The following is a 12996-nucleotide window of genomic DNA, read 5'->3' as shown; positions in this document are numbered from 1 at the left end:
CCTCAGCCCAAACAGCTCTAAAAGCAAAGATCATACTGAGTACTTTAATTTACTCAAAGATTTTTTAAAAAATATAGGCAGGTTGCCTGGCTGCTTGGTGCAAGCAACAGCATGGGTGTAGTTTCCAGATTCTTTCCTGAGATATAAAATATTCTTGATTGCTCTCAGGAATTCAATGGGATGTTAATGTCCCAAAACATTCAGTTTAGGAGTGGCAGGTCTACTGACATTTGTTGCTATGAAGAGCAATGAATATTTATGACAGAGCCTAATCTCAGAAAATGTAAAATTCAATGAAAATTAATGAGCTTCCAAAGGAGTAGTAACCAGACCAGGCTTAAATGCAACTGTTAGATAAACTAAAAGCTTTTGTTGTTACATTTGAAATTTGCTCAGAACATTCCTTTCCCAACTAAGTTGTAAATTTAGCTACTAGATTTGTTTGAAGAATTGGTGATTTACTTCAACTATTGTAATAACTCGGCACTGTCCTGACACAACCACAGATCCTCAGCAGGCAAACAAGCCAAGTGATGAACATTAGTGAGGGGAACCACCTCTCAGCTTTGTATACGTGCCACAGTTCCTAGAATGCTTGGCCAGTAAAATTAGGAAAATTGGCAATTCAGATCTGGGGCTGGGTTAAATTGCGGACTAGCTAGTCTAGGCCAGACTATTTTTTTTCAAGAGCAGAAAGTCAGAATGCACTTTTCCTAGGGCAGGCCAAGGAAGGCTCTCTGACACCAGCAGTCACATCACTCATGGGGTGTTAAGTCCTCAGCAGCCAATATGATCTAGACCTTGATCTTCGTGCCCCCCCTCACTTCCTTGACCCCTGATCCACATTCCCCATCCCCTCTTCTAGCACTGACACTCAGGCTATCCTCCTACCTACTGCTCCTTTGGTTTGTTTTTGATAGGTTGGTTCCCAGTCTCTGAAATGACTGGCTACAGATACAGCGCATATGTGATTATAGCATATATACGTGTATGTACATATAAGTGTACATATATACACACATACATATTATATATCTGTGCCTGTCTACATAAATACACACACACATAAAATGCACAGTTATATATAGCCTCTATATATCTCTGGTTCCTAAATATGCTGGTATAATTATGCCGGAAGATATTTTTGGCTTTACTGATTCCCTCTTCTCTCCTATGAGGATCCTTTCATCAGCCTGAATGTCCTGGTTCCTTTGAACACCATTGCAACGGCATGAGTCTTTGATGGGTCTTTATTGCTAATACACAAACCAAGTTATACTCAAATTCCCTGAAAACAGTCAAGATGGAAATGAAAATATAGTCTGTACTAATGTGAAGTCTGCCTAATATAACTGCCTTTTCACTTACAAGGGAAAAAAAAACCCTGGGAAAACAATGGTAGGATTTAACCAGATGCCCTTTGGTAGAAGGGCAAGAGCAATATATCCTTTTCAATATTCTGGATTTACATCCAATTTGAACACAAACTTTTGGTTTTCACTTATTTGGGGAGAATATCAGACTGTATTTGGATGATCTACTGCCCAGCAGTTTACTACAACTAAACATCCAGAAAAAGCACCAGGCCTCGAACTGCAGTCAGAACTGAAGCAATGAAACCCAAAGGCTGACTGCAGAACAAGCTGCTGCTGCTGCACAATTTACATTTGACTCATCATAATGTAAAAGTTGTTTCCTACAGTGTAGGCAGCACAAACATGACTTCTGTATTTGTATCCACTGTGAACTTTCGTTCAACTAGTTTGAAATAACTTTCCAGAAACAACTAATGGTTGGAAAAAGTTTACTTCCTATAACAATATATGTTAACACAAACAGAAGTGCTTAGTGCCTGAACTCTCGCACATTCAGTAAAATCTACTTACCAAACAGTGGGAAAACATAGTGATACCTTATATCGTTTACATAACTCCTCAAAGAAAATTATTAAATATCCTGTGCATCACAGTGGTTGGATTAATTATACAAGTTAGAAAGTCACTGTCAGACTATTCTTACAGGAGTGTCCAATATTTATAGCCATTCATAAAGGGTAGCCTTATAACGAAGTATAGGCCTTGGAGTTCGCAGCTCCAACACAAAAGGTATTTGGTAAATGGCTTCAAAAACATCAACACAGACACTGCTAGCCTAATAATTATTTAACCACTAGGTAAAAATGCCTCACTGTGCAATCGTACGGGAAAACAGTACTCCAATTTGTACCAGAGGTGAGACAAAGCCATATAAGCTGAAGCTACAACTAAGAGAGTGGGAAACAGAGAAGAGGGTAACAGTAGTATGAAAGCTGTTTATCTGGACTGAAATGGGAATACTGAGACAGTAATCTGAACACCTAGTTCACAAAGCCAGGTGCATACACACACGTGTGCACACACTCATACACCTCATAACACTTATCAGAAAATTCATTAACTCCTGTTTCACGATCATGATTTTAAAATGGCCAAATATATTTGGTAAGTAGTTATGGTCTCAATAGCAGCCTCCTTCCTGTTTTTAAATTTTAGTTCTGTGACAGCTTGAGGAACAAGAACAGTGCAGGCAGAAATGCTAGCTCCTGACAGCAGCCATGTGCTAGGCAGAGGCATTTTGGGGGAGGAGGGGTGCACCCACCACAGCATCCCCACGCGGCACCAGGGAAACAGCAGAAGCACTTCCACACCACTACCGCTGCCCTGATCGGTATGGGTACCTCCAAATGAGTGGGTGACAGTAAAGGATCATTGCACATGGAGGTATGCATGCCAACCCTTGTACTGTGAGCTGGTATAAACACAGCACCTCCAGAAACCAGGTGTGTTATTACATCTCTTCACTAACCATTTGTATGTATACATACATATGTGTGTGTATACACCTATGTATGTATGTATGTAAATATATATGTGCTCTGATACATAACTGAAATGTGCACTAACTTAAAGTTTTTAAGAAAAAAATACATTTAAGTGGGGCGTGCAACTGTAATCAGAGGTTGTTATAGCGCTGAACCCAGAGATGCCAACACATGCACTGATGTTCATTGACAACACCCACACAGATAATACTGAACAACCCACATGGATAATGCTGAACAACTCTGACAAACAAGCAGACCTCATACTGTTGAGTAAGAGGAAGGAAAGGTGGAGGTGGTCACTGGGTGCATCTACCTTCCTGATTTTACGCTCAGGACAATTTCTTTTTGGTGCAGGTATGCCTTGTGCCGACTATACATACGCACACTTACACGTGCCACTGGTGCTCTCACAGCTGTTTCCTTCCTGGTGAAGCCACGGTAGGAGTTGCACGGTGCTCCTCAGCAGTCAGCCTCCTACATGTGCTTGGCACACGTCGAGGCCACTGACCAGCACGGACTTCACTGTCATTAAAGATGCAACATGGACATAAAGTCCTGGGACTGCAATGTGCTACGGCAGACAGTCTGCCAGTCTGTCCCTCTCTGCATCAACCAGCGAGTACTAGACCCACATGGGGGAAAAGATCAGGAGCCACATGAGGAGACCTTCAGGAGTAATGTCTGGCCTCTGAGTTTAGTAGCTCCAGCCTTTCTCAGGATGGCTCTGGACAGGTATGAGAAAATAATCAGAGTGAGAAGTCCTGCACATCAGCTAAGCAAGCTAAATTGCTGCTGGGAGAAGATCAAGACACTTAAAGCAATACAAAATCACCTGTCAAAAGGACTTAAGAAAATCCAAAGCCAATGTGGCAAAGAAGAAAATATAGGAGACTTAAAAGATATCCTTTAAAAAAGACGAAAACATGTCCAAATAAGGAAATAGAACACAATGGTTAACTATAAAAGGCCAAAAAATATCTTCAGAAATATTTGAAAAAAAGGCATAAAAAGTAATAATAAATCTTTCTTCAGGCCCCTCAGGAGCAGGAAGCCTGCCAGAGTCTATGGAAAAGATATAAAAGGAATGCTTGGAAAAAAAGGTCAGAGCAGAAAAACTAAATTAATTTTCTGCATTTGTATTCAGAGTTTGGGCAGGCTCCCATGCTGCAAAGCTTACCCACAGTCAAGAGCTCAGACAACGTGTATGTATGACACAAAAAACCTCTCACACAGGGCTTCAGCACTAGATGACTGGGAAGTGTGTAATTCATGTCACAACAATTTTCAAATCATTCCAGGATAAGCCTAGAAAACAACAGACCAGTGACTTTGACAACTGTACCAGGCAAATTAACAGAAGCTCTTTTAAACAATAGAATAAGGGGATACGCAGACAAATATGACACACCAGGGAAGTTCAACACAGTTTTTGTGATGAGTAGGGATGACTCAAAATACTTCTGGACTCTTTTGAAAGAGTCAAGACTACAAAAGAGCTGGACAATAAAGTCTATCCTCATTTCCAAGAGATACATGCAAAGGTCCTTCACTGAAAGTTCTTGGCCTAAGCAGCTATGTGATCAGAGGGGGTCTTCACATGGATAAATGAATGACCAAAGATTGGCAAAAATACCAATTTTAAATCAGTGAGTGGAGGAGGAGGAGGAGGAGGAGCTGCCAATAGTCAGGCTCTGGGCTGGGGCCCACACTGGTTAGTTTGTTTAGAAACCACACAGAAAAGGACGTTAATGAAAAGAGGTTTACAGATACCAAGTTACTCAGATCCTGCCAGGTAAGTGTTGATCACTGCCATAAACAGGACTGAGGGCAAGATGGGCCCTTGGTGGGACCTGTGGGACTCGTCAGGCTCCTACCACAGTTCTCTAAGTGGTTCCTCCCTTGGCAGCCTCCTCTTTTCCTGTATCTTCCTATCCAGGTTGAACTACAGCCTTATTCAGCAGGATAGAAAACTGGGAATTACATCTCTCCACTCTGAGAAATTACTCAAACACAGAATAATTAAACACTGAAGCACAAGCTGCCTCATTCAAAACCCATTGAAGCAAACAGGAATCTGTCCACTGATTTTAATTGCTTCAGTTTGGGTGCAGAATGACTGAAAACATCACTGGCAATTGGAAAGCCTCGCCTGTGGCTTCAAATACATATTTCAGTAGGGTAGTATTACAGAACAGAACGCTACGGAGGTGTCAGGAGCCACGCTCTATAAAACACCATCCCGAGCTATTACACAGTAATATTACATGTTGTTACAGCGAGTAAAGATCAAGTACACTTTTATCCAAACAGAATAATAAAAATTATCTTAGTTGGTTCTTCAAGCCAAAAGACAACCCTGTCACAACCTAGGTGGTAACATTGTTCAGATGTAAGAAACTTGGTCAGAATCTCACAAATGTTCTGAAACATTTAACAGAAATTCAAGAGAAAAAACCCAGATTTTTCTGGTTTTGTTGCACAAATTAAAGCTTTAATAAAATATTAGAAATTATTTGCAATATTGGCCAGAGATTTCCAAATATTTCTAAATGCTCAAAAGATCCCGGAAACCAGTATCAATAATAATCTTTAATCAAACCATATAAGAGAAAACAAATTGCTGGTTTTATAAAACAGTATTGTGAAGATCTATGGACTAAACATACAAATATTTTCAGAATGTCAGGAATATTTGTAAACCTAGTAGTATTTTCTGAAGAGAAAGTACTGCTGACAGAAAATAGTAACATCCTGCAACATTTTCATTTGAAGAGCAATGTATATCTCCAGCCCAGTATGATACAGCAAGACAGTGTTATTTTAAATGTTTGGTATGCTTGTCAGAAGAAATCAGAATAATCTTCAAAACATTTTATGAACAACGCTTCACTAATTTTCTATCAGGAAAGTGTCTGGGAATACAGTGATATGTTTGGACATGTTTTAGATGCCGTAAAAATTATGTCAACAAATTCAACAAAGGGAAGCTCTCATTTTTTAACGCAAGATGTATTAAAGAGGGACACTTTGGAGATCTAGGGTCTGGTTAGAGAGCTATCTTTCAGCCAACCATAGTTAGTATTTACTTAATCTGATATTTTTGTAAATAATTTTAGAACATTTTGCATTCAGTTACTATGGATACATTTTACAACAATCTTGACTGTTGATTTAGTATGAAATGTAGCAAAATTAGAGCTATGGTAACCTCAAAGCACATGTAATTCCTGTTTATGCCAAAATGCTAAATGTTTCCTTTAAAAATTCTTTATACTTATATTTTACAGCACAGAACAAATGAAAGAATATGATCTGCTTTCTGGTAACATCTTTTAAGTGGCACTTAACATGGTAATAGTACTGAGCAGAAGTTACTTAAAACACTATTACAGTACATTTCATATCTATTTAAAAGCCAAATTACAATATTAAAATTATTTATTTGCCTTCCTTTTCATGTCTTTTCTTACATTAGAACTAATGGACAAACTACCAACATAATCAGGTTATCTTGTTCATGATATATCTAATAAATGATAAGATAAGAAAGAAAGCCTCTAAGTATATATCTGAAAGACCTGCATCACCTTTTTTGCAACTAGATTGCAAAATATATTCTGGTTTACGTTACTGCATTTGTTTTCCTAACTGCAGATGGTTTTATTGTAGACACAGTTTTCTTGTCACAATTTTCCTTCTCTTATTGGCTGAGAAAATAAAAGAGTCTGGTATTTAACATTTTCCTGTCTCCCTGTAAAGCCTAAACGACATACCGATACTGCTTTAGCCCTACCTGCCACACTACCATGTCTGCATTCGCCCATGGCCTCACCACTCTCCTCCTCCAACCTCCCACACTCAGCCCTGATCTGCCCAGGCCCATTCCAGTATGCAAAGAGATGCTGCTTTAGCTTAGTAGTTACTGGCTTTTTATAAAAGAGGTCAAATTCACCCTAACAAGGAAGCACGATGTATATCCCCTAAATTAATACTCTGTAATATGTGTTAACTGCTGTCTATCCATTACATTGTGCACTTTTTTTGCTTGCAGAGATGACGAAGCCCAGAAATCATAGATCTCCCATTTTTGTCCCAGCTGATGCAAAAAAGACTTTGTCAACTTTCTTACTCTTACTTTATTTCAAAACACAGCTGTCCCTTTTATCTAGCGGTTTTAAGGATAGCATTTGCATCAGCAAAACTTATTTCCAGTTCGTCTCAGTAGTATGTAGCAAAGCCTTCTGCCATAGCAAAGAGCAGAGAACAAACATGCCTACAAATAATGTTTCCCTTGGTTAACAAGAATCAAAGAACCTCCTTACTTTCAGAATCATACAGTGGGAAAAGTCACACTCGGCCACCTTAACAAACTTAGCGCTACTGAAACCAGAGGCTACTACACTTCTTCCAAACACTTGACAAAATTTGCCTGTGAAACACCATGCATCACAGAAAAAAAAAAAATAAAATTTTTATTAGTAACAATGACACACAATCCCAATCTTGCTCCCACTGAATTCAATAAGAAATCTGTTATCATCTTTAGTGGGATTAGAATTAGACCAGAAATACAAAAATATTCTGTTTGATCAAAATTATTCTGTTGTGGAATTCCGATTCTTCAATCCTAGCACACACACATCCATTTATTCCAACAAGCACTTTCTGAATGCAAAGACTATGCAATTCCCTTCTAAAAGAGACTGATGTTTAAGAGGTAGTCTAGATAACGTATATACTACAGCTTGTATATAGCCTTTCAGATGATAAAGACCTCAAAGGCTGCAGATCTGCTGTCCTGAACAGGTGTCATTTTTAAATGCAGATAAACACTTTGGTAGCAGATTGAAGCTTTTTTTTTTTGATTTTCCAAAATAGTAAATGTAATTCAGAACAGAGGAAATAGAAAAATTATGCAAAAAAATGTTTTCAACAGTTATAAAGAATATTGCCTTTAACACAAAAAATAGCTTTCCTTTAGAAAAGGAACGTGCTGTGGATAAAAGCCCGCAGGAAGCAGTGAAAATGTCACTATATCCCATTATAGGCAAAATGCCTGCAGAGGAGATTTTGATAAATTCATGCTTGCTAAATAGGGTGCCGTTTTTAAATGAGCTAAATAATATGCAATTCAATATTAGCAACGTTTAATAAATACATCCTATTGCCACCACCGTAAGTCTCACTTATAATGGGGACAATCCCCGTTTCTAATAATCCCCAAATACATAGATGTTTTTTCATTGGTTAGGATACCTGTTACAGAAAACACTTATACAACACTGGTCTGAACACAAAAAAAATATTCCTTGCTTTATGCAGTGCAACTTCCTATATTTAGCATGGGAAGTGTACAGATTTATTTTTTGGTTTTTTTACTTTTTCTTTTTCAAAATATCATTTAAATGTTGGTCAAATTATAGCAACAAATTATAGCCACTTACTTTTCTGGTAAATAGTACCAAGAAACACTACCAAATTGACATTTCTTCAATATTCTGATGATACAGGTTTCTAAATAGTATTGTAAACCACCAAATACATTTAACTTCTGTACAGATCATATGGGGAGATTGTTCTACTGAGGTTACATTGAGTAGGTTTTCAATACATCAGATTACTTCTTGATGAGGAAACTACTGTCACATAATCACTGACCAGGGTTATCTCATACGTTGTTTTCCAATTTTGTTTACATCTCATATTTTAAAATGTCATGTTATAGATTTTGGATATTGAGTTACAGCCAGCTAATGTACCAATCTCCATCTTCCATTATATGTTTGCTTTTTGCTAAAAACCTTTGGTAGAATTTCTTTAAACCACGGAAAAGAAAAACTCTTAACAGAAATGACACCATTGCATTGCTAACAATAAAAACAGTTTGCACTTTTGGAAATTTCAGGTGAAAGAGACTTATGTAAATATTCAATCACTTACTTTGGTAGAGTTTTCAAGTGATTTTCTCTTAACTCCAAAATTCTCAATTTGACAAGTCTAGAAATATGATAGGAAATAATTAGTTCATTCAATGAATTAGTTCAGGAATCCATAAGAATGATTTGAAAATACTTATTTCAACAAAAAAAGAGTCCGCTTAATGCACAATAGTAAGACATCCAGTTATTGTGGGGCTGAATATGGTACAAAATGTATTCAGAACCAAATAGCTTCATGTAAGGACAGATAGTTTCAGATAAGGACATATCTGTCCTTATCTGAACTCTTCCGAAAAACTTTGACATATATCACATTTTCACAGTAATTCTAAAGTATTTTTATTAATTATTCAAACAAGGCAAACATAGTAAGAGTTAATTTCTCTCAAACATTTCCAGATCTATTAAAGGATAAAAAGCAACTGCTATTTAGTTCACAACTTTCTTTTGCATTTTTTGAGCACTGAATTCTACAAATCCACACAGGCAGACGAATGCTACAGAACAGATCTCCATTTAATTTACTGTATTTTAAATAGTATTAGGACATGTGCTTAAGTGTTGGCATGAATTAGAACCTATACACAACAGTACTTCACAATTCCATATCACTGTGCAAACTCTAACTGGCAATATTATTTAAGCCACAGCAATAAATTCAATGAAGTAGAATAATGGGAAGGAAGGAGGACACATCAGATAAGAGATGAAGAAACTAATGTATTAGAGTTCCAGAATTTGGGGCAGTATTGTCTAATTACCCATATTGCCTAGGAAGATAATCTGATAAATATGAAAGGATTTTGATTCATGCCACCCTGTTGCTCGTTCTTTAATCCCGAATTATAACCAATGTGGGGAGGAAAAGGAAGAGGATACAAAACCAGAAGGATGAACAAGGTCCTTTTCTCTTCATCTCAAATTGTACAACTCCACTCACAGATAATCTGGAGTATCAGATGAACTATTTTTTGGAGGTACATTCAATGCATGAGCTGACTGTGCCCAGGATTGCTCAAGGCCTATGTGAAACTGCACGATTCTACATAACTTATTTGTAATTGTATCATTTCTAAACAGAGATGTCACACTATTAAAGCTTTTAGGCTGATAACATAGTTTCTAAATGTGAAGAAAGTTTATTGAAGAACTTTATGGTAAGTTTCAACAATTTCATTAATACTGCTTTTCACATTACTCTACAGTCCAGGTCCTTTAATGCCACAAGTGTAAACATGTGTCTGTGAGAAAAGTTTAAAAAAATACAACTAAGCTTTAAATGTTTTTCTCTGTCCAGCACAACACCAGTTTTCTACTTCATGTAATCCCAGGCTTCCCAATGTTATGCTCTTCTAGAAAACTCTGATTTTCATCTTTTTCCTACCAAATAAAGCAGAAAATATTTCAAGTCCTACAGTTGTGCTTAACTAGGACTAAAAAGAACAACTTTAAATGAGAAATGTGGAGAGACATTTACATGATGTTCAGGTAGACTCCGTTCCTGACTTATTCACATGGCTAATGAGACTATAACAGACTAACTGAATATTACTGTACTAGAACATATAAAGAAAGCACTAAAATTTGGAGAAGAGCAATAAGGGAGATAGAGGTAAAGACCTATACATGGCTAGTAAAAAAGAAAGAGCAATATCTGTATGCTAATGTGGGCAGCTTCGGAAACATGACCAGGATTTGTAAATGCAAGATACCAAATAGATAATATAGGAGCAGAATAATGATAAAGGAACAAGCGTCATTTCATTCAGATAAAATATGTATTTGTAAAATAAATAAAAAAAAAAGCTAGTGCTTTCTGTTAAAAGATTTAGAATACTGGACAGGTCCTTAAGCGACAAAGATTATTAGACAATGTACCAGCAAGGCTTTAGAAGAGTATAATGAATATAAACACTACACATCTGATAAATCGCAGGATATTTCATATATTTGTTTTTCCTTGACATTTGAACATAATGTCTGATTCCAGGCTGCAGAAGCAGGTTGTCTTAGGATTTACTTTGATATTCCAAACACTCATCAAATGCAAACAATGACAATTTTTCTTCTTCCTTCTTCAACTAGGATTTTCTAAAAGGTATTCCAGCGTAAAGCCCAGACTCAGCTCTGGGTCAGTGACAGGCCGATCAAGTGAATGCTGATAAAGCAGCACTTCCCATTTCTCAGTGCCTGAGCATACCAGTGTCATTTCCAACACAAATTACATCACCTCAGTATTAATTTTGGAGTGCTGAGTTGATGTTCCCAGTTGAACAATAAAACACACATATGGGTAGCTGGACAGACCAGGAAAAAACTAATACTAGGTGAATTCTGTAACAACACCATGTATTTTCTCTGTTAATCCTTTGTCTTCTGAGCTATTTGCCCAAGTAGACAATCCAAGGGCAGAAAGGCTGACCATTCCCTCACCAGTGTAACAGAGGTGGAATAAACTTGACATTTCTGCCAGACCTGTGCAGTGTAAGGATCCACTGACTTCTACTGCCCTCTTAGATGGCTGTGGCAAATTGTGTTAACTTTGATTTCCACCCCCCTCTGCTTTGTCCTTATCTAACACTTTTTGGCTCAGTTTCTGCTGCATTTATTTTTACTCTCACTCTACATCCTTTCTGCTCTGCTGTCTTTTGAATCTTCTCTCTTGTTCTGGCTTTCACATTTTTCCTTTGGTTACTCCACCATGCTCAGTCATTTCTTTCTTCCCTTCTGACTCACAACACATTTTCTTTCTGTTCATTTTTCAATAGGCATAGACCACATTGTTATTTTCTGCCCTTGCCACAATTTAATAACACATTTGATCAACGACAGGCCTCTTCTTCAATTTCTATTTCTTCTCACCTTTTCCCTAAACCACCAAACTGCATCACTTCATCATAAAATTCTTGCTGACATAACAGTCTCTCTAACAACAATCATTCATCAAAATAGGGCTGAAAAGCCAAAATCTCTTTGGTTTTTAGTTTTGCTTTGTTTTTAAAAAGAATACAGCTTTAAAATGGTCTCTTAAAGCCTAAACTGGGTTCATATGAAAGAGCAATGTGCTTTGATGACTAATTCTTACCTTCCAAAGTTAGCTGGAAGAAACTCCAAAAAGGCATCATTTAGATAGAGCTGGGTCAAATTTAGAAGTTGTGTGAAGCCATCTGGCAGCCTAAAAAAACCAGTTAAAAGCTTAATGCTCACACCAAAGTTACTATGGAAATAATAACAATATATATTTAGAAAGAGAAAGATGATTTTCTCTCTCACCTTCTTTTTCTACCCAAATTCTCAAGAACTTACTTGTTACAGACAACATTTTTGCCCATTCTCATCTTTTCCACGTTGCTATAACCACATGAAATGCAAACGCCTCGCACATTCAAGTTACATCAGCCTCTTCTCCCTTCCTAGCTGAGGGTTTTAAGCCAAAGGTGCTTGCTTGCTTGCCTTCTACCTTTTTTTTTTTTAAACTGAAATAGTAGAATTTCATCCTTTCATCTCCTTCACCCCATTTTATAAATCACAGGATTACAACACAGATTTTTTGTTACTATTATTGCAAGTTTTTGGAAGGAGTAAGAGTTGCTGAAATCCCAACCAAGAGATTACGGTATGTAAGGATGCAGCATGGCTTACTTCCCAAATACGTAAAGCACCAGCCCCTGTGTTTAAAAGGCTGCATCATATGGAGTGCTTTGCCAACACTTTCTTTACTATGTGGAAAGACACCACATTTGTTACATAGTACACAGATCAATCCTGGATTTAAAACAATTAAAACCAAATTTAGATTAATCCCGCAAATGAACTTGATACAATGCCTTTAAATTTTGGTTCACTTTGTGTAAATTTTCTTCACTTGCAGTATACAAACACAAGCTGCTGATACTCACTTAGAGACTGGATTGACACTGGCTTCAATAATTGTTAAACACTTACAACATTTAATATTTTCTGGAAAATCTTGAATTCCTAAAAAAATATTGAAAGAATTATTATACACACATAAAAAACTGTTTAATTTGTTTTGTTCATAAATGAGTTCATTTGGCATTTTCAGATCAGACTTAAGCTATAACAGGAAGAACACATACATTTTAGTACTATAGTCTAAAAGATGATACTTAAGCACTAAATAAGTACACCAGAACAGATAATACACCTTGTACTAAAACTATTATGCTAATG

At 37.0% G+C, this 12996-nt stretch overlaps 1 protein-coding gene across 7 annotated transcripts in view; it reads right to left on the bottom strand.

Moving 5' to 3' along the window:
- Nucleotides 1-12996, bottom strand: part of LRRC7 (leucine rich repeat containing 7) — a 178057-nt gene that overhangs the window by 83788 nt on the left and 81273 nt on the right. For all 7 annotated transcript variants that reach the window (XM_052800650.1, XM_052800651.1, XM_052800648.1 and 4 more), the window contains 3 exons: nt 12702-12780; nt 11888-11977; nt 8804-8860 (listed from right to left, as the gene is read on the bottom strand). In XM_052800650.1, coding sequence (XP_052656610.1) covers nt 8804-8860; nt 11888-11977; nt 12702-12780 — 226 coding nt within the window. The remainder of the gene's footprint in view (nt 1-8803; nt 8861-11887; nt 11978-12701; nt 12781-12996) is intronic.

Source organism: Harpia harpyja, chromosome 11 (assembly GCF_026419915.1).
Source record: "Harpia harpyja isolate bHarHar1 chromosome 11, bHarHar1 primary haplotype, whole genome shotgun sequence".
Lineage (NCBI taxonomy): Eukaryota > Metazoa > Chordata > Aves > Accipitriformes > Accipitridae > Harpia > Harpia harpyja.
Note: the sequence above shows the minus strand (reverse complement) of the source record. Positions and strands in the feature narration are given on the sequence as shown.